This window comes from Talpa europaea (assembly GCF_964194135.1).
Source record: "Talpa europaea genome assembly, chromosome: 11".
Taxonomy (NCBI): domain Eukaryota; kingdom Metazoa; phylum Chordata; class Mammalia; order Eulipotyphla; family Talpidae; genus Talpa; species Talpa europaea.
The window spans coordinates 85,302,362-85,323,315 of record NC_140078.1 but is presented as its reverse complement, the minus strand read 5'-3'; the positions used below and the strand labels follow the sequence as shown (position 1 = coordinate 85,323,315).

Sequence of the window (20,954 nt, the reverse complement as noted above, 5' to 3'; positions counted from 1 at the left end):
AATAATGTTTACAAACATCTCAGTGAAAGATAGCTCTAAAATAAAGACAGCTTTAAAATAAAGATTAAATTTCTCAGTATGATGCAAACTCTGGGGTAGAATCAATGCTATGTTCACACTTAGATCAGTTTCTACTCAAAAACAAATGTGTGAGCATATTAAAAATTTCTGATGGTGTCTTACCATGGTACACTATCAAAACGTATTTTTGTTAGAGTTAGAAATAAGATGAAGGAATTTTATTCTCAAAGGTAGACACTTTTAAGATATCATTCTTTTTAATTATAGCTGTCTGAGAGTGAATCCCCACTGTATTTCCCCACCCCAAAATGCTGGGCAAATAGATCCTAAGACTGCAATCTAACATGACTGAAGAACAAAAGAACTGCATTCTTCTTTCGTCTCTTTAACATAAGTCCCACTATTCCGAGTATATGAAAAACCTTTGGCAATGACCTTTGGCAGCTTTCTCGTGATTGATTTCCTTCTGCCTCCATATTCCCGATAAGTAAACCCCTTGTTATATCCCAACAAAGAAAGCAATCAATAAAAAATACAGATTCGGTGTGACTTCAGTAATACAAAGACATTTCCTTTACCCAACTCAACTTCACTGAGGCCAGTATCTATATCTCCCAGTCAGTGATCTCTTATGTTCAACAGTGCAAATATTTCTGCAAAGCTGATAAAGAGTTTAAAATGGAGAAGAAAGATTCAAACTAGGGGGTCCATGGCCAGAGTATGTTTGGATTGTCTGGTTGATGACGTAAAGGACAATTGCTTGGCATAATGTCAAGTCCAAAGTCACACATGAAGCACCTTCATAGTAATTTTCCTATAATTAAAAAGAGGGATGAAGAAAGAGTAGAAGGAATAAATGAGGAGGAGATACCAAAGAGCAAGGAAGGAGGGATTTTTTAAGTCACATTTTATTATGACCCTTCCTTGCTATCAATAATTTTGACAAGAAACTGGTTTTTTTTTTTTTTTGGTAATTGTTTTGCTGACATTCTGATTAGCCTTTATTGGTTATTGTCTATACTAACCTGATTAAGTGTCTAATGAATGACTTCTAGATTTCAGGGTAAGAAATCTAGTTAAGAATGAGTGTGCATTTTTAATGCCATATTAGCCACATTAAATTGCCAGATTCCCTCCTCCTGCAAGCAAGGAACTTAAGAATGGTCTGCCTCAACTTTTCCCATATCCATGAAGTTACCAAAATGCAAGAAGGTAGACCTTACCCTTTTTTTTTTTTTAGAAGTTTCATCCTTAAAGATTTTCACATTCCCAACCCCCAACATAACTGAAGGTAATCTTAATCTGATCATTTATATGTTTTATAAATTAGCCCCTTCTTTTCTATACTACTTCTGTCTTTTATAACTTCAGACTTCAAAGACAGGAAGAAATAAAGCATATTTTCCAATTCCAAATTTATTGTGCTGAATTGACTGTGATCATGTAGTCCATAGGACACATGGGTACATGGAACAGCTACATATGCAGAGGGAAAAATCAAGTTTATGATGAATCTGGTGTGGCTGAATGGACTGACACCCCAACAGTGGGGCAGTAGAAAATAAGCTATTTTCTATGTGCTTTAGTTTCTTTTCATATACAGTTAGGGAAATGATCTGTCTAGTATGCTAGAAAGATTGTCAAATGCAACAAATTTTTAAAATAGAAGGCATAGAATGCCAGGTTTACTCAAATAATTTCTCCCCCTTCCCTTTCCTTAGATGTTGGCAACATAAATGAGAAAAGGGCCGAAGAGAAGGTAAAAAAGTAAAATAAGAGATTGTATTTTGCTTTGTTTAACACATTTAGAAACTGTTATCTTAATTTATTCTCCCATCACTAAAAGGGTTTTAAATTGGTCACTAGATCTCCTTCAACTTTTCCTGTCCTTCCCCAAATTTACGAAAAGTATAAACCCAGCAAGCTTTGCAAATGAGTACCTGGTATGAGAAAAAGAGTATCTTGTACCATGCCCAAGAGGAGACTCCTTGGCAGACACTGAGATAGTCAGAGAGGGTCATTACAAATTCAATACAACAACAAGAAAAAAAATCAAATGGCTTAAGGCCAAAACAAAAGTGAGACTTCATAACAGTCATCTAAAATAAAGGAAACTTTTGGGACAGCGAACAGAGTAATATTTGCTGCAGTGCCAGCCATTTGTCACTGATGAAAGATACAATTGAAAATGAAGATTTATCAACCTTACCATATTTGCACTAACTTGCACAAAAACAAAGAAGAAACTACTTCTAAAGAGCAGCACTGTGCACTGAACACTGTGTCTTCTGCCCCTATATCCAGATGCTGTGATCCTGACCTACTGGGTGGTGCTATTGGAGAACGGGCCATTGGCAGGTGATCAGGTCATGAAGGCAAAGCCTTTGTGAATGGGTTAGGGCCCTTACAAAAAAGAGTCCCAGAGAGTTCTCTTTTTGTGCCTTTGAATGCGTGAAAACACACCTAGAAGACAGCCATCAGTGAGCCAGTAGGCACTGAATCTACCAGACCCTTGACTTCCAGGCCTCCAGAACTGTGAGAAATAGATGTCTATTGTTTATAAACCACCAGTCCATAGAAACCTGAACTAAGACAATCACTAAATCCAAGGTACACACAGTGGCAGTAGAAGATTTTTACATGAGAATTTACCATTGATATAAATACGTAGAAGACCCAAATAATTTGTCAATAAGTAAGCTGGATAAAAATAGAGATCTTCTTCCTTTGGGTAAATACCTAGGAGTGGAATTGCTGGATCATATGGAAGCTCCATCTTTAGCAAGTTGAGGAATCTCCACACAGCTTTCCATAGTGGTTGGACCACTTTGCACTCCCACCAGCAGTGCAGGAGAGTTCCTTTTTCTCCACATCCTCACCAACATTTGCTGTTGCTAGTATTTTTAATATGTGCCATTCTCACTGGTGTAAGATGGTATCTCATTGTAGTTTTTATTTGCATTTCCCTGATTACAAGTGATGTTGAACATTTTTTCATAAACCATAGATACACTACGGGGGGTGGGGGGAGAAGGAAGTAGGATCAAAACAAGGGGGATGGGAATTGTACAGGGAATATAACCAAGATGAAAATGCATACATTGTGCAAAAATGAAATATGATGTAAAAAATATATAAAATTTTAAAAATTAAAAAATTATATATAATATATATAATATAAATATATATGAGATATATATATATAATAGAGATCTTTGACCAACCAACAAATAAAACAACAAAAAAGCAAAACACATTCAAAAAGAAGTTCTAAAACTTGGATAAACCTTAGTTCATATCAAGTGTAGCATGCTTTTAGCTTTGGTGGTTTATCAATACAGCACTTTTGCTGGTCTGCATGCCCTTGTAGACTTCCGTCCTATGGTATTTCTGGACTTGACTATGTGATAACTTTCACCAATAAGACATTAGCAAGTGTGATGCTAACAGATGCTTGTACATATAGGGTATATTTTGGGAAGTCTAACTCTTAGATCCCAAACATTACTGGAATCAACACCCAATCTACCCACATAAAGCGAGCACATGAAAAAAACCAAGGGTCCAGTCAAAAGACCTAAGTGAGCTCTGGCCACAGCCCAACCTTGTTAGCTGTCTGTCCAGCCGATACTATGCTAAGCAGAGATAAGCTATCATCACCACATTGAAGAATTTGAGCAAATATTTGTTAATTCAGTCACTGAGGTGAATGATTACCTGTTCATTAGGGTGCAAAGAATTTCTTAACTTACTCTGAAAAGTTGTTAATACATAAGGCATATTTATGACACAATAAAATCAAATTTAAAAAGCTTTGGACAAAGAACAAAAATCTAAAACCTTTGAAATACAGAAAAAAACATATTATAAATTACTTCTAAGTGAAAGAGCTCAAATAACAAATGATTTAGAAAATGAGAACGATGCAAATGATACACACAAAACCAAAATTTAGAAGAACTGAAGTAATACAAAGTATAGTTCTAATCACATAGGAAGGGGGATATCATCAAGAGAAGGAAACTTGGGGAATTCATACATGTATAAAAAATAAATGACACATTCCAATGTGGTCAATGAATCAAAGAAGAATTAAAAGGTAACTAGAAGCAAATCACAGCATTAATAAATTTGTTATGTTTATAGGGAACTGATGACTACAAATGCCTGTCATTTTTTAAATCATAAATATTACCTCTCAATAATAAATTGTGTTATAAAATTAATGCAATTCAAAAATGGGCATAAAAACAAAACCCAGTTGCTCAACCTAATTAATCAGAAAGAAATGCAAATCAAAACCACAGTGATGTACAATCGTAGGAGTGCTAGCCTCATCCACGAGGATGGCTACGTAACACCGAGACCAGTAACAACGACTAGTTTGGCAGAAATAGGGAGAGACTGGATTCCTCATTCATGCTGGAATGAATGGAAAATGGTATAGCCCCTTTGGAAGACAGTTTGACAATTTCTCAAAAAGTTAACCACAGAGTTACCATATTGAGGCACCAGGCCACCTGTACGTGTGATCTTTCTGGCCTGACCATAGGCAGTTACAGGCTTTGCCTAGCTGACCACAAGGAAGGAAGCTGTCCTGCCCACACCAGACTTGCTGCAATGCAAGGTATGACAGCACCTGACAGAGCTGCAGAAGCCAATCCTCCCACCGCCTGCCAACCATTTTCACGAGCACAGCTGTCTTCCCAGCCCGGCCCCCTGACCAGAAGTCTTAGCTGAGACACTTTCTAGAAGCCTCCACTGAGACCACCTGATGAGTTATTGACTGAGATAAGGCTTTTGCGACTGGTGACACTTCTGCATACTGTTAATGAACAGCAATGCACATTGTACATGTATGAAAACATAGGAAGAATATATGCTGACTTCAGGATAGCGGGAGAGGTTTTTCAGTTGAATCCATACAACAATATTTCTTTTGGAAAAAAAGTCTTAACTATAATAAATATACTAAAACCTAGTGTGCATAAAGGGATGTTTGGTAACTTATGAAATATGTCCTCATAAAAAATATTGAAATACTGGTTAGCCCTAGGTGGTGGAATTACATGTGATTCTAATTACATTCTTGATAAAGCTGTATATTTCTCAAGTTCTTCCAACTGATACAAATTTCTTTTATAATGATAACAAACAATACACACGCTTTTCAAAAAGGTGTCACTCTCTGTAAATGTACTTGACCAGAGAGCTTGGAAAAATGAAGCAGTATGAAAACCTCATTTTGGTGTAAAAAATCTCTGCAGGTATTTTTAATAGTTCAGTGCCGAGAAGTGCTTTAGTGGTATTTTTTTTAATGTAAATCAAAATTTAAAAGCTGAAATTTACACATTTCCAAAGTATAAATGATAGTTGGGAACTGAAATGGAAATAATTACAGCTATAATAGTCATTCCTGTCGATTAAGGTCCTTTGGAAAACATGACCTGAAGTAAACCAGGATTATGTGAATGTGTTTATTCAAGCTATTGCTGTAAATTACTCTGTGTAGAGCAATAGGCGATGATTAATAGCTTTTTTTTAAGAGTCACAACATCTAATTAAGTAGTTTTCAAAGATTTTCTAAAACCCTCTCTATATTAAATGTACAAAAGCTTGATGTGTGGAAGAGATCAACCTAACGCACCTTTCTAGATGGAGGGGGCTGAGCCCCGAGTTCTTGTGTGCTCCACAGGTTACACCCGCTCGCTTACCAACAATGGTTTCTTCCTCTCTGAACACCTCAAATCTCCAGGTTTCCAGCCACCCACCCACCTCACACTCTTCCACTGCACAGTTTTCCCACTGCTGTTGCCTTAGTTGTACCTACCATGCCTGTCAGCCCTCCTGGGGTCTGGCCTGGCCCTTAGCCCGCTGGAACCACTCCTGGCACCACCGCCTATTAACAAACCCCAGGGATGTGCTTCAGTACTTTCCACGGAGCCATGAAATCCCTCTAGGAAAATGACAATGCTTGACAATTGGCTCTTCTGCAGTAGATGTTGCTGAACTTGAAAAAGCATTGCGTTCCTTCAGAAACTTTCTCACGTCTTGTCTGATCCCTGTTTCCCTTGACCTTCCCTTTACTTCCTCTCTGTCTGCTCCTTCCAAGGCTTCCCCCAGGCTTCCCCTCTCAGGGTCTGCCACTTATTTTTCGCAGCTCTTCAAGGTCTTGTCAGCACTTGTCTCTTTCACGGACAGTCCCACTGCACATGCTAATGGCTCCGTGGCTCCTTGTCAACTAGAACTCACTCCTGAGCCTTCTGGAATCTATCTAGGTAGCTTATTGAACGTGACAGCTTTATTGCCTCAAAAGCAACTCAAATGCAACACACTCACAACTAAATTAATCACTTACCCTTCTTTGCAAGCCCTTCCTTATCGCATTCCTAATCATGCAGATGCTATTGTGGGTTGGATGTGTGCCCCAGGAGATATGTTAAAGCACTAACTCTCTGTACCTGTGAGTGTGACATGATTGTGAAATAGGATCTTTGCAGATGTAATTAGGTTAGGATGAGGTCATGTTAAAGTGAGCCCTAATCCAGTATGACTAGAGTCTCTCTGAGGACACAAGGATGCATTCAGTTCTTTTGGCTGCTGGTTACAGAAATGTTTTTTAGTGCAAAACAATGAAAAGAGTTTATAAATCAGAGCCACTTCCCCTCGCCCCCAACATGTCATGTAGATGTTGAAAACTCAAACAGGAAAGGATCTGTTAGAGGTTGGCTTCAAGAAAGGACACCAATTAAATAAATCTTCAGATTTCTTTAATCCTCCTGCTTTAGAGTATCTATCAAGAGGACGATAATGGCAACCAATTAACTGTAAATACAGTGAGGAGTCCGGGCAATTAAGCAGATGGATCGTGTTCAACCACTGATTACACTCCAGCCATCAAATGAGTCTCAGGCACTACCTGCTTTGAGTCACAAATTACATTGAGACCCAACAGCCTTGAAATTTCTCACTGGACAGCAACCGCCACTGATGTCGCCCATGATGTTTTTTTTCAAAAAACAAAAAAACCTGGCATGTAGCTCTAAATCACACATTTTGTATTTGGAGTCAAGCCAAACATTAGCTTTTAAAATTCAAGTATATAACTAAATAAAGTAATTATGGAGGTTTCACAAAGAAGGATTATACAACCTCTCAATTACACTATATATATATTTAGACAAACACTTTCCTCTAAATAAAAGGTTACATAAAAAATGTGTGACACTGCTCATTAACAAGAGACTGGCAATTTAAAAAGGAGTCAGACAACTTCCAAGAAAATATGATAATCCTCCTATCAGGTAGTAGAGGCTCTCCTGGGGAGAGAAGATTCCTCATTAGCCTCGGCTGGCCATCTTACTTGCAAAGTGGCAGCCCGGAACTCTGAAGCAGAAAGTCTGTCTCAGTGAAGTAGTAGGAAGAAAAATTCCTCAATTCCATCTAATTATGAGGATAAATCTAAAGTCAGTAGTCAGGGGCCTCTTTCATGATTTCCAACATTCAACAAAGAAGAAGATGTTCAGAGGACTCAGGGACATTTTAGGTATGTTCAAAGAAAAGGAGGTTACTGGACAAATAATTTCTGCCTGACTTTCACAAAATTTTGAGGCCTTACTGCAAGAATATCTTTAGTAAACCCATCCAAGTTTCCTTCCTGGGAAGCTGAAGCAGATGTCATAGGTGACCTGCCTATCTCCCCTCACCCTTCTTCAGAGCACAAGAGCCTGAATCCCACTGGTTTGCACCATTTTCTTTAACAGTTTGGACCTTCCCTGCCTGCAGCATGATAGGCTTGAAGTGTCAGTGAATTCATGTAACTCAGGAACAGCCCTGGCAGGGTCAGCTGAGAGTTCATGCAAGCACCCCACTTGCTCCTTTTGGATGGAATCACTGAGTTATGCATTTAAATGGCTCCCATGATTTGAGCTGCAGTATGGTTACCCACAATGGTATCTCCCCCCAAGAAGTTCTTTATCTGCTGCCTTCCTTTGCCTACTTCCCCACCCTTGCTTCCTAGGATCCATTCCAGAATAAACCACTTGCACTTGAATCCTAGTCTCATGGTGTACCTTTGGGGCAACCCAAACTAAGAGACAAGTGAAAGAAACTCAGCAAGCTCAGGCAAACAGAGAAATTTATGGACAGGCCTCTGTAAATGCATCAAGAGCAAAGCTGAGACTGAGCCTTGGAGAAATGGAATCTCAGGGCTGGGCACTGCCAGGGAATGGAATCTCAGGGCTGGGCACTGACCACATTCTCCCGGACTGACCTACTCCATGGCTACAGTCGTGGCCATGCAACACTCATTTGGTGTGTTCGCCTCCCAGTTTCAATCTCTTTTCTGAGTGCCAGCTCAATACATTCTCAGTAAATAATGCTAACTGGATCAGCTCGACTTAGGAAAACACTCCTTTAGGGCCTCCCTGGTGGCGCTAGGGGTTAAGCACCTCACTATGAAGCAATGTGCAGCCTCTGCAGCATGAGTTTGATCCCCAGCCTGCCAAGGAGCAACCCACATGGTGCAGCAGACCTCTCCTGACTCACCCGCTGCTTCCCTTAGCAGTGTGTTTCAGTCAGTCTGCCTGTTCTGTTCCCCACTCTGTTTCTGGTGCATCTCTGGCCTGTACCCCAGCTCTTGTATGCATAAATAAACAAATCTTTAAAAAGAAAAAGAAAACACTCCTTTTTCCTCTCATTTTTGCCCACAGGGGCATGAGTGCTAGGGACAAGTGCCAAGTCTAGAGGGAGGCAGTACCCCTAAAGCAGTGGCACTTACTAAACCACATACTTGGAGTAGATGTGGGTGGGGGGTGGGAGCGGAGAGAAATATTTCCTAAAGAATAAGGTAATAGCTTCCGGTGTAACAACTAATATTTATTGAATCCCTGCTATACTACAATACTACATCTATCTATCTATCTATCTATCTATCTATCTATCTATCTATCTATCTATCTACTTTCTTAAATCCTCATGACAACACTATAAAGCAGGGGCTATCATTTTATCTACCTTCTACTTATTTTAGAGAAGGAAATTGCCTTAGGAAAGGGTAGTTGAGCCAGGATTAAACCCAGGGCCTCAGGTTGTAGTCTACTTGTCCTTAAATGGGCTCTTAAGGGGAGAGACCGCAGGCAGACCCACTGACAACTCACTGCTTCTCTAACTACTGCAGTTTAAGGCCCTGGTTACCAAGTGTATGAAGGAAGTCAACTCTGCTATCAAAATTGGAAATTAATTTAGGGGAGGTCAGGTGAGGAGAGCTGTAGACTCAGAGGCAAATGTTTTGTGGGGAATAGATACTACCCTCTTAGAACCCCAGGCACACTCAGATAAAATTAGGTAATAGATATAAAGTCTTCAAAACTTAACTGTTCCAGATCCATCTCCATGAAGGGCCAACAGGCACCATTTTCTTTGCCCCCACTTATAGTGCCCCCACTTGTAGTCAGCCACCTTGGACTACAAGCTCCAGCATGCCATGAGCCACACTTCCTGAAGAAGGGCTGCTGGAAAGGAAGAAGGTGGATCTAAAAAAGGAAGTGGAATACAGGAGACACACAGGGGAGACAAATGGAGGAGAGACATGGAGAGACACTTGGAAGAGATGCTTGGAAAAGAGACACTGGGGTGAGAGACATGTGGGAGGCTGCTCCTCCACAGAGACAATGGCAGCTGTTATCTTCATCTCACATTGGATTATTGGGTATATTTTAAATTGAGTCCCTCTTTTTGTCCCAGCTTTCTGGGAGCTGCCCATCCCTTTCTTGAGGTTCCTTTCCAGAAGGTTCTTTAAACCGTGGCAAGCTCTTGGGCTTCTGTGGCCCTACTTTGGAATAAGCCTATTGGGCTGGGCATTTGGCCATAAGGGGATGGGTAGCTTTGGGTGTTTCATTGGAAAACTATCATTTTAAATCCTTTCTCCTCTCTCTCTCTCTCTCTCTCTCTCTCTCTCTCTCTCTCTCTCTCTCTCTGCATACTAACTGTATTCAAAAACCTTTCACTCTAAGAGTATGCTTCCTTTGCCTTTGTGCATATAGATAGCCAGACCCTTTTAGAATAAGCGTCCTTAACAGTTTAGGGTACCTGGAAACCCCTTGGCCACATGCTAATATAACCACCAAATATGTGGGTCACAGAAGCATCCCATTCAGTGAAAATGAAGGTTTTGAAAGGGTTGAGTGTTGTCAGTGTGGATCAGTTACATAGTTACATATAGCTTACAGTTTTCAAATACTTATTTATTTTTTAACATTTATTTATTTATGCATACAAGAGCTGGGGTACAGGCCAGAGGTGTGGGGGGTGAGAGGATTCACCAGAGACAGAGCAGGGAACAGAACAGGCAGACTGACCAGAGTACACTGAGTGGGCAAGCCAGGAGAAGTCAGCTGTGCCCTGTGGGTTGCTCCCTGGCCGGTTGGGAATCAAACTCGTGCTGCAGAAGCTGCAAAAGCTTCACAGGTTGCATCTTAACTCCTTGCACCACCAGGGAGGCCCTCAAATATTTATTTTGACATTTTATTATAGGCCATAATATTGTCACAGATGACAGTTTATTATTTCGTTTTTATGTGTAATTTTTAAAATTCTTCCCTAAAGGAAGACTTGCATTTCAAAGTATTGGACTTATAATGATTATGTTATTATTTTAAAGAAAACAATTTCAGGTACTTCAAAAGGTTTTCTTTTATTGGATATATTGTGCTTCTTCCTCTCCTACCATTATTATGGGAATTCTGAAATGCCAAGATTAATAAATAATTAACATTAAGCTTAGAAATCAATAATAATGCATATTATTATTAGTTTAAAAAAATATATTAAATAAACACATGTAAAGGGATACAGAACTGGTAAGGTCATAGAGGGTCATCTGTAATAATATTCATGCGAGGAAGACAAATTAAATGTAGCCTTGCAAAATAACTAAAATGTCTTTTATTCCTTTATCCTTGGTACGATAAATGGGCCTTCACATTTCTCCAGCGTTTAAATACTGACTTCCCTCATTCTATTTACCCTCATCACTGTTACCTTATCTTTCTTTCTTCCTATCTGTTACCATTTTATCAGTCAACCAAACTCTCTTCCAACCAAAGACTGTCACAATGTCTGAACAGAGAGAAAACATGTCACGTTGCATAATCCTCATGGAGGACATAGACTGGCACAGTCATTACAGAGAGAAGCACAGTGCCCAACCTCCTCACGGGCCTCCCCTGCACTGGCAAGTCCCTGTTCCACCCCCTGGTTTTCTGGATTGTTCTGGGAACTCTCCATCTGCACCTGATGGAAGCTCCTACAAACACCGTATTTCTCTCATTCTGAGCCTTCTGCTCTCGACTGATATTTAGGAGCATGCACGTGTGTGCGTGCTTCTCCCCGAGTTAAATTGAACTCCCCCTACAAGGAAAGATTAAGTCATCTGCCCCTGGGAATATCTACATTAAGGGACAGCAGAAGTGATGAGCACATACTCTCTCTTCCCTTGCTTTTCCCAGCTTCATTCTTCAAGTCTTCAAAAGAGAAAAAGCAGCATTTCCACTAAGTGACTGTCAGGTGGTTAGATTCTCGGTGGCTCTATCATGCCAAGAGGAAAACCCCAGTCTCCCACTACCCCCAACATCTACCCTACCCAGCGAAACAGTGGTTCCTGCTCTCCCCTAAACATGTTCAGAATTGAACTAAAGGAACACTTCATTTTCAAAATTTCAGAAGACTCTCTGGAGGTGTGCCAGTGCTGCGGCTGGAGGTCCAGAGGAACAGAACACCTAATGTATGCGGGAAATACAGGCACTGACCTCACCAGCACCTTATTCCATTAGCACCTCATTGTCCTCGTCCTCGGTGTTCTGGGTCAAACCCTGAACCAGCATGTCAGTTATGGATTTAATGCCTCCTAACTCTTTAAGTATCAGCAACAACAAGGGGTTCCTTCTGAGTATTGCTCCTTGAAAGTGCACACAGGCGAAGTTCTCTGTGGTGCTAGAGCAACACTGCCACCTGCAGCAACTGGAGAAAGTGGGTTCCTGCATTTCTGGCACCAGCCAGGAGTGAGCAGTGTAGGCTGGGACTCTCCAGGGGCCCCCGGCCTGGGCACAGGCCAGCACACTGCCCCCTGCAGTCTCAGGCTGGTGAGCAGTTCTCTGCAGCCCCCTCACCACAGAAACCAGAGGGCCCGCACAGCCATACCCTCTGAGGGCTTCGAGTGTGCAGTGTGGACTCACCCCCACTTTTCCCTCTTCCCTACATCTGGCCCCAGCACCCTGAAGGTCTTGAACCCCTGTGGAAGCCAAGACTCCTGCTCCATGCCTGGCCAGGGGGTGGAGCCTACTCCCCAGCCTGCAGTGAAGGGGGTTGCTTCCTACTGGCTCAGCAACTCCAGACCAGCTCCAGCCTGGCCCATCCAGCCTGTAGTCCGTGAGCTGAACAGCTTCTTCGACAAGGTCTTCACCCCTTCCAAGGTTGTTCTTCTTAAGGTGCTCTCCCATGGGCCAAGGGCACCCTGCAGCATTTCTTTCTATCTTACCATTATTCTTTTATCAAAGCTAATCATTCCTTCTTAGACTTGCCCTGTTTAGCCCACTCTCACTTCTATTTCCTGACTGGATGCAGACTGCTGTTCTTCCTTCTGCGGTGATTTGGGGCTCAAGTGCCAATGGCTAGTGTTAAAAACAGACTCTGTATCGCAGCTGTTAGACATCTGATGCCACTTGAGGGGTTATAGTTATTTTTCAATTAAGCTGTAATACAACATTATAGTTTATTGAATACGGTCACACTTTCTGTGCCCCTCCTGCCATCCAGAGGTGAGTGTACTACTGCTGGGCCCACCCCTTGAATGTAGGTTGTCCTTAACTTATTCTTATGGGGGCCTTCCTGGTGGTGCAGGGGTTAAAGAAAGGCTATCAAACTATTGCCAGCCACTGCAGCACGAGCTCGATCCCCATCCTGGCCAGGGAGCAAACCACATGGTACAGCAGACCTCTCCTGTCTCACCCGCTGCTCCCCTCAGCAATGTATTTCAGTCGATCCACCCATTCTGTTCCCCACTCTGTCTCTGGGGAATCCTCTCAATCCCCACACCTCTGGCCTGCACCCCAGTTCTTGTATGCGTAAATAAGTAAATCTTAAAAAATAAACTTATTTCGATGGATAGAATGTGGCAGGAGGGGATTTAAGGAGTGTCCAGGACTAGCCTTGTACAGACCATCCATCTTCCACCTTTGCCCTCTTGGACTGATGCTCCAACAGAGTCATGTAAAGAAAAGGCTGCCTGGAGGAGATCCAAGAAGCCAGAGCCAACACCCACAGCCACGTGAGTGAGGCCACCTTGGGCTTGGCAGCCTAGTCATCACTCAGCAGAATGTATCACCTGAGAAACCCCAAGAGAAGCAACAGGGGAGCTGCCTCCCAAACTCATACACAACATTGTTTTCAATCTCTGGATGGCTTGTCAAACAGCATTAGAGGGCTCGAATCTTGCCGTCATCGGGTAAGCTTCCCAGTTTCCTAATTATTCAATAAATTAATGGTTAAATACATGAAAACTAATCCACCCCCTCAGAAAACACTTGTTAAAGGGTAAGACATCTGACCTTGCTACACTCCCTCTCATATCTCCTTCTAACAGGAAACACGGACTATTCTACATAGTAACTTCGATAGCAAGTGCTTGAAATAGACAAACAACTAGAAAAATGACCCCGATAAACATGGAGGAGGAAATTCATTGTTTACAGACCCATATTTACTGCAAAAATAAAGACCATAAAAAAGACAGAAGGAGAGGGAGAAGCTGAAGAAAGGCGATTTGGAATTACTAGTTGATGAGAAGCAAGGGCCTCCACTGATAAAATCAGTCACCAGAGCACTCCCTTTTCTGCCTTTCTGATGCTGGTGAGTTCAAAACAAATCAGACTATGGAAAATCCATAATGTACATGGTGTGATGCATCTATATTCAGACTCTTAATCTCGGCTAAGCCAAGTATTTAACATCGCCAGAGGCACACAACATGAAAAGTAGCCTTATCCTAACTAAGTACATAAAGATATTTTTTCCCAGCCATATGCTTCCTGGGTGTCAGTAGATTCAAAGATACTATCACATCAAACTTATATGAAACTATAAATGTTCTTAAGTCGGAATTTTTTTTTTCTTATGGAAACTTGCTAACTTTTTAATTTGAATTCAGGAAGCGTCTCTGGACATTATTAAGTCTGCTATCAGTATTCAAAGCCTATCAAAAACTTTTAAAAGTGTTGAGTGATAAGAAAATGGCTGTGAAAATTAGGAAAAATTTAAACCAAGAATTTTTAGTTGCATCAGAGTAAAATTTGGCAGATAATAAATGTATGATGAAGACTATCTGGAATACACGCATTCTAAAGGATAAATCACAATACCTCTTTAGCAGACTTCAGCCATGGTGCAATATTTCTCATTCTTGACTGGTAAGATCAGTCCACCAATGATTTACTACTCAGGCAGCACAGCCCGGCAGGGTGGCTAAGAACCCCGGCTCCTGGAGCCAGGCTGTCTGGATTTTAATCCAAGTCCCTCCATTTCCTGGTGATGTGACATTGGGCAAGATTACTTAACTTCCCAGGAGATTACTTAAGATAGTCACGCCTATCTTCAAGATGGTGGGAGAATTAAATCACCTAATATTTATAGAGCACTTAGAACAGGCTCTGCCACTTAATTAGATCTATATAAGTCTTTGATAAGTGAAAATATGTGGTTAGCAACATCATGCTAGCTATTATGGAGTAAAACATCATTCATATATGCATTCTAGTAGTTTCTATTTAAATTCGTGGGACCCTATGACCTACTCCACTGAATCTTTAAGATGTATTTTGTGTTCAATTTGTGCAATTATTGCTAAATTCACTGAAAATCCCCCCCCACCTCAATTATTTTTTTAAATTCCTCTTTAGCAATTTCCCTTGGGGCCAATTGATTGGTCGCAGAAGAATACTTGCCTGAATTGTTTCTAATCATTCCATATTTTTAAAATAGCATCCTACATGAGCCTATTACTCACTGTTGTAGTAACTACAGAAGATACGAAGATAGAATAAATAAACGAGAAAAAAATAAAGCAGATGCTAGGACCATAGGACTTCTTGTCTCAAAGTAAAAGCATTCATGTCAGGCTTCACTTTGGCAAAAGTTGAAAAATATGTTAATGCTTTAAAATGTGACAAAAATGTACAGATTTTTAATCACATTAAACTACAGAATGTGGGGATGTATGTACCTGCACACATTCACACATAATACACACAAAGTGGAATAGTAAGCCATTAAAAGAAGGAGCTCCTGAGTGGGTAAATTATTCTAAGTGAAATAAGTCAGAGAAAGACAATAATCACGCTTACATGCAGAATCTAAAAATTAAAAAGCTGATCTCATACAACAGAGTAGAATGGGAGTATCCAGGGTCTGAAGGGAGGAGAAAATGGGGTGCCACAGATCAAAGGGTACAGGTTTTCAGTTAGCAAGAGAGTAAGTTCTGAAGTCCTCATGCGCAGCATGGCGACAGTCATTAATGATACGTCCTGTGAGCACAAATGTGGCTGAGCGAGACCTCAAGCATTCTCGTTACAGACACACGAAAAAGAGCAAACTACACGGGGGTTAGGAGGGGCCAGTTATCTTAACCACGGCAGCCGCTCCACAACTATAATACAGCAGACCACACTGTATTTTTCAAATATATGAAGGTATCAGTGTCTACTTTTCCCGTCTGTATCTCAAACAAACCAAAAAAAACCCAAACAGAATGATGTGTTTTCACTTCAGTAACTCAAACTATGCTTTAAGATTCCATTGGTCTGCTCGGTTAGGCCCTGGGAAACAACTGTGAACAAAACAGACAATACTAGACTGTTGTGGAGGCTGTTTCAGGGGGAGAAACATTTGATAAACCAATTAAAATGCAAAATAATGTCAGATACAGGCAAGACACAGGAGAAGGTGTGACGAGTGTGAAGGTGATGAGAAGGTGTCCACAGAAATCACACTTAAGAATCGACCAGAGGAAGGGAGGAAGTAAACTTTGCAACTATCTACAGGGAGAACTTTCCACCTAGGAGATTAGAGATCTGAGGGAATGACAGTGGAGCAGGGGGAGGGGAGCGACAGGCGGTGAAAACTTTGTTACGGTGGGTAGGAGCAATGTTCTTCATAATACTTTATTTCAGGTACTGCTTATCATCGTACACATATTATATTCATAAAGCACATATGTCTTGTGAGCCTATGAAATACCAGACTCTGAGCTCGGTGCTGGAGACAGTGGTGAACTAAATCACCCTGGCCTGTCACAAAATCAATGGAAGATTCAGTTTTGTGAAGGAAAAGGGTATGGAGTGTGTGAAGTCCACGGGAGGGGTGGCCTAGCTAGGGGGGTTCATGTGGAGATTAGATCCCAGCTGAGAGGTGGAGGACGAGAAAAAGCTAACCAGATGGTGAGCAGCAAAGAGAGCCAGCTGTGCAAAAGTCTTTCTGGTCAAAGGGAGCACAGCTGGAACAACTCGGGATGGCAGGATCAACCCTGGGTTGAGGGGAAGCTGGATCACCTGGCAGAGGCTAAGTGTGTAGGGTTGCAAGCTGGTGCCATGTTGAGATCTTGGTGTTTACTTGTGGGCAATTGGGGGCTATTTTAAACCATTTAAGAGTTTCAGAGTTTGAAGCATAGTACAGCTTTCTTTTTGTTTGTTTACTTATTTATTTACATATTTTTGAGGTGACATTGGTTCACAACAGTGTATGTGACTCAGAGGTACAGGATCAGCCCTCTTCAGAGGCGTGTTACCACCCCACACCCACCACCAAGGTACCCATAGTCCTCAACCATGGTTGATGGTGCCCCTTCCCCCTTTGCTCTCCACCTTCCTCCTCCCACTCTGGTAGCCTCAGTTAAGAGGTACAGGTAATAGCTGGGTGTGCTTCATTTTGTCTCTACTTGTCCGGGTTAAGCTACAAGTTCATTTTGATCCATCCCATGAAAACTGCACCAATTCTCCTTTTAATTATCTAATGTCATAATATGAATGGGATTACACTAAGCAGTAAAGTCTTGAAGAATTCCCATTCCAGGATTAGTCAGTTTTATGCTTTTATTAGATCATACTTGCTTATTATCCAGAAATCCCCAATATGTGTTCTGTTAAGAACTGCCAAAAACATTTCTTAGAGCTTCAAATTCTTAAATCTGCTTGAAAATACAGTTGCAGATAGTGTGGGGTTTGGGACTCTGGAACTGGAGTAAGACAGAGAGATAAAAGCCAAACCAAACCAAAGACCACATTTGAGGACAATTTTCCTTAAGAAGGATAACAATGACCTGCCTATTTAATGAATCAAATCAGATGAAGAAAATTATTTTTTACTGACCTTCCGTCCTAATACAATCAGGCTAGCAATGTGCCCCACACCATTTACCTAGCAGCTGAGACACAGAATAAAGAATGTTCTTCTGGGGTACCTTCTGCAAGAGTTGATCAAGAAAACTTTCTTCCTGTAAGTAAGTGATTATCTGAGGAAGTAAAGGCAAAAGGAACGTGCAAGATGACATGAGAACATCAAACTCATCAATTCTGGCCACCCTGGAGGACAGGAACTGGCATCCAAGGTCCACATTCACAGACTCAGAGAGAAACTCAGAAGGATTACACAAAGATCACAGGATTTGGAGGGAAATACCCTGGAAACAGCTAACAGGCCAACCCTAGAAAACGCATGAAGGTATAAGACTCAGAGCAGGGACTACAAAAGACATCTGATTTATTTTTGTTTAATTCACAAAACTCAGAGAAAACTCCTAAATGAGGGCAGGTCACATTCAGAAGGAAGTGAATATGTCAAATGATTTTAGTAGGAAGCATTTGAAACACAAAGGAGAACTGAATTAGAACCTGAGAGGGTACCTGGCTGACAGCCTCAGGACCATGGCCATGCCTCCTCCTCCTGACACCTCCAGTGCCAAGACAGTGGCACCAAACCCTAAGCAGTGTCCAGTGACCACATGAGGGTTTTCTCCATGCCCACACTGGGAGCTCAGAAGTACCTGGAAGCTCATCCCCACACTCCACAGCCTTCAGCCAGTGACAAAGTTCCCCTTTTGTGATTGGAAAAAAAAAACAAAAAACCTAGCCCAAACTTTGATTCAGCATGATGGGGCTAGGACAGGGGCTGAGACAGGCATGGTTTAGGAATCTGCTCATACACACATTGTTTGACCTGTGAGTAATTTGCTCTGAGTTAGTTTCCCAGGCCAGTAGGTGCCTAGAAAAGTGATGGATACCATTTCTGCAGAGATTGATCCATCCCAGGAGTGAAATTCACTAAATCCACATGCCAGCAGAGGGGGGCTATCAGGGAGACCAGACACCATAAAACTCCCAGAAGTTGTTAACCACCTGGAGTGAAGGCCGGTCACTAATAATTAACTGCCTTTGTTTTAACTCACTACAAAATAACCTGCTAGAGATGAGGATTTAGGAGGGTTGTCTTTGGAGCATGATGCTCAGCTGATCTCGGAGCGCTTGCTGATCTAATTAAAGGCATATTAAAGATTCAATCCCTGTCCTTTGCTTTTTGGTTTCAACAATTGTGGCAGGCAGAAAAGAATCTGCTATTTTCCAGCAACAAACATATAGGCCAAGTCTGAAATTTCGCCTGTGCTCTGTCCCAGGTAATAATCTATGAACTTGATTGAAGTTGATCGTGCTGGTTGCTTTCCCTTCTCTGCCTCATTTCCTCACTCCTCCATCACTGCTTCCTGAGACCCACCTCCCAAACAAACTTGTGCTTGAATCCTTGTTTTATGGACTATCTCTGAAGAATCCTAAAGCATGACAGTAAAGGAATATAATGTAGGAATGAGTTCCTTTAATTCCATGCTCAGTTGAAGATAGTAAAAACTAGGAAGAAAGGTTTTGAGCTTTCATGATAATAAAGCCCATCACACAGGGGGTGTTTCTAACACTAGGAGAATGAGGTGGGAGAAGAAAATAGAAAGGAATTTTCTTAAGCAATTAAAACAACAAGGAGTTTGATAGAAAGATGAACAGTAATAATATAGTCTGTACATGTTATTAAAAGAATTGTGATATGCATCGATGAAATAATAGCTTAACTGTATTAGTAGTTTCAGTTTTCTTAAATCTTCAGCTAATGTAAAAATTAAATCTTTGGGATAATTAAGCAAAATAGTTGTCATGTTCAAATGTCTTCCTGCACACTCTATAGATTCTCTATAACTTCTCCCTTCCCAACGACCCCTGTGTTTCAAGAATGAAGATGTAAGGAATTTCTAGTAAAATAGAACTCACCCTCTAAAAGCACCATTATGGATTATCTTGTATGAAAGGACTTTGCAAAATGGGGCTATTATTTCCAAACAATTTCCACCCTCTCTGAGAAGATTCATTGTGAATTCTATCCCCAGGACTCAACTTGCACAATAGATTAGATTTAAAAAGAAGAAAAGTGTCTTGATTGCTTGACCTGTTGAATGAAGTCTCAGTATATTTCCCTGAAACCTGTTGTGTCTGCTAATGCCCATAACTGTCTACTAATTTCAACAGATTCTTACAAATGATATATTATCAGCAAAGGATGATTCTTACTTCATAAAAATCAATGCACTTCAAAAGAACTCACAAAGTATGCTAAGGAAGTTAGTGTCTCAATTCATCAAAATAGAAACATTCATTTACCCATGAAGCAGCCAATTTTGTAAGCATATGTCTAAGTATATATGTCATCATTTATCCATTCATGCAATAAAATTAGTCAGCACCTATTATTTTCTAGACAATGGGACAAGTACTAGGACATAAAAGCCTTCCCCCTACCTTTGAATAGGTGGAAAGAGAGAAAAAGAGCCATATATATATATATATATATATATATATATATATATAACAATCAAATGTTCCAAGTGTCATGTTGGGTAGCAAGTCAACTAGTCCCTTCACAGATTCATTCAACAACCACTGCATAACTACTATGTGGCAAGAATCAATTCAATTTACAAGTAATAAATGTAAACACCCTGAAGAACAGAGTTACCTAGAAGGAAGATAATTTGGTGGTGTTGTTTTAAGCACACATAACAATGTATATTCTACACATGTGTATTACCTGGGTAATTGAGGAAAACTTATAAAGAAGCTCCTTTTCCTAAAAGCATCTTCCCTTTGCAAGACAAGAAAAGAAACAAAAATCCAATCCAGATAAATACGTTTGAGAGCCATAGATAATTGTCCTTACCAGGAATACAGGATTGTTCCAACAACAGATGTGAGTTTACTGTTTTCTTGTTTTTGCTTTGCCAGGCCAAAGTCAGCTACAATTCACAAAACAAAGCAATGTTATTATATTTTCCCAGAATTAGCATTGTTTCTTAGCTTTTGACATTTTGCACAAAAACTATTATAGTTCACAAGAGAAATGATTTCTTTCCCATCTGTCAAAATGTTCAATGTGCCAACCTTTGACACCACTCCAGTCTTAATTAATGACATGCATACATTATACCATGATGCTCTATATTTTGACAGAATGAGGTTTGTCATTTAAAAAAAATGCTCAAATAAATCTTGCTGCTGGAAAATCAGGTAAAAAGCTTACTGAACTTGTGATTCCACTTTTTGGGTTATTCTTTATAAATATAAATTTTCAAATAATTATAACAACTCCAATGGCAGTTATCACCTCATCTGACCAATAAATAAATTCAGGTAAGCCTGAATAGCCACTATGAAGGTCTGAAAACCTGAAGTTAAATGGCATCTACTTACACTGGATCACAAAGGTATGATGTTCAGAATCATTTCAAAATACTTGCAGATTACTAATGGATTTTGATTTTTAAACGAGAACTTGTGCTAATGTTAAATATAAAC

General features: G+C 40.6%; 1 protein-coding gene across 7 annotated transcripts in view; it reads right to left on the bottom strand.

The window, feature by feature from the left end:
• NEK10 (NIMA related kinase 10) overlaps positions 1-20,954 on the bottom strand; it is a gene marked incomplete at both ends in the record, with an annotated part of 136,407 nt that overhangs the window by 59,091 nt on the left and 56,362 nt on the right. For all 7 annotated transcript variants that reach the window (XM_084246768.1, XM_084246769.1, XM_084246771.1 and 4 more), the window contains one exon: positions 20,320-20,395. In XM_084246768.1, the coding sequence (XP_084102894.1) occupies positions 20,320-20,395 (76 nt within the window). The remainder of the gene's footprint in view (positions 1-20,319; positions 20,396-20,954) is intronic.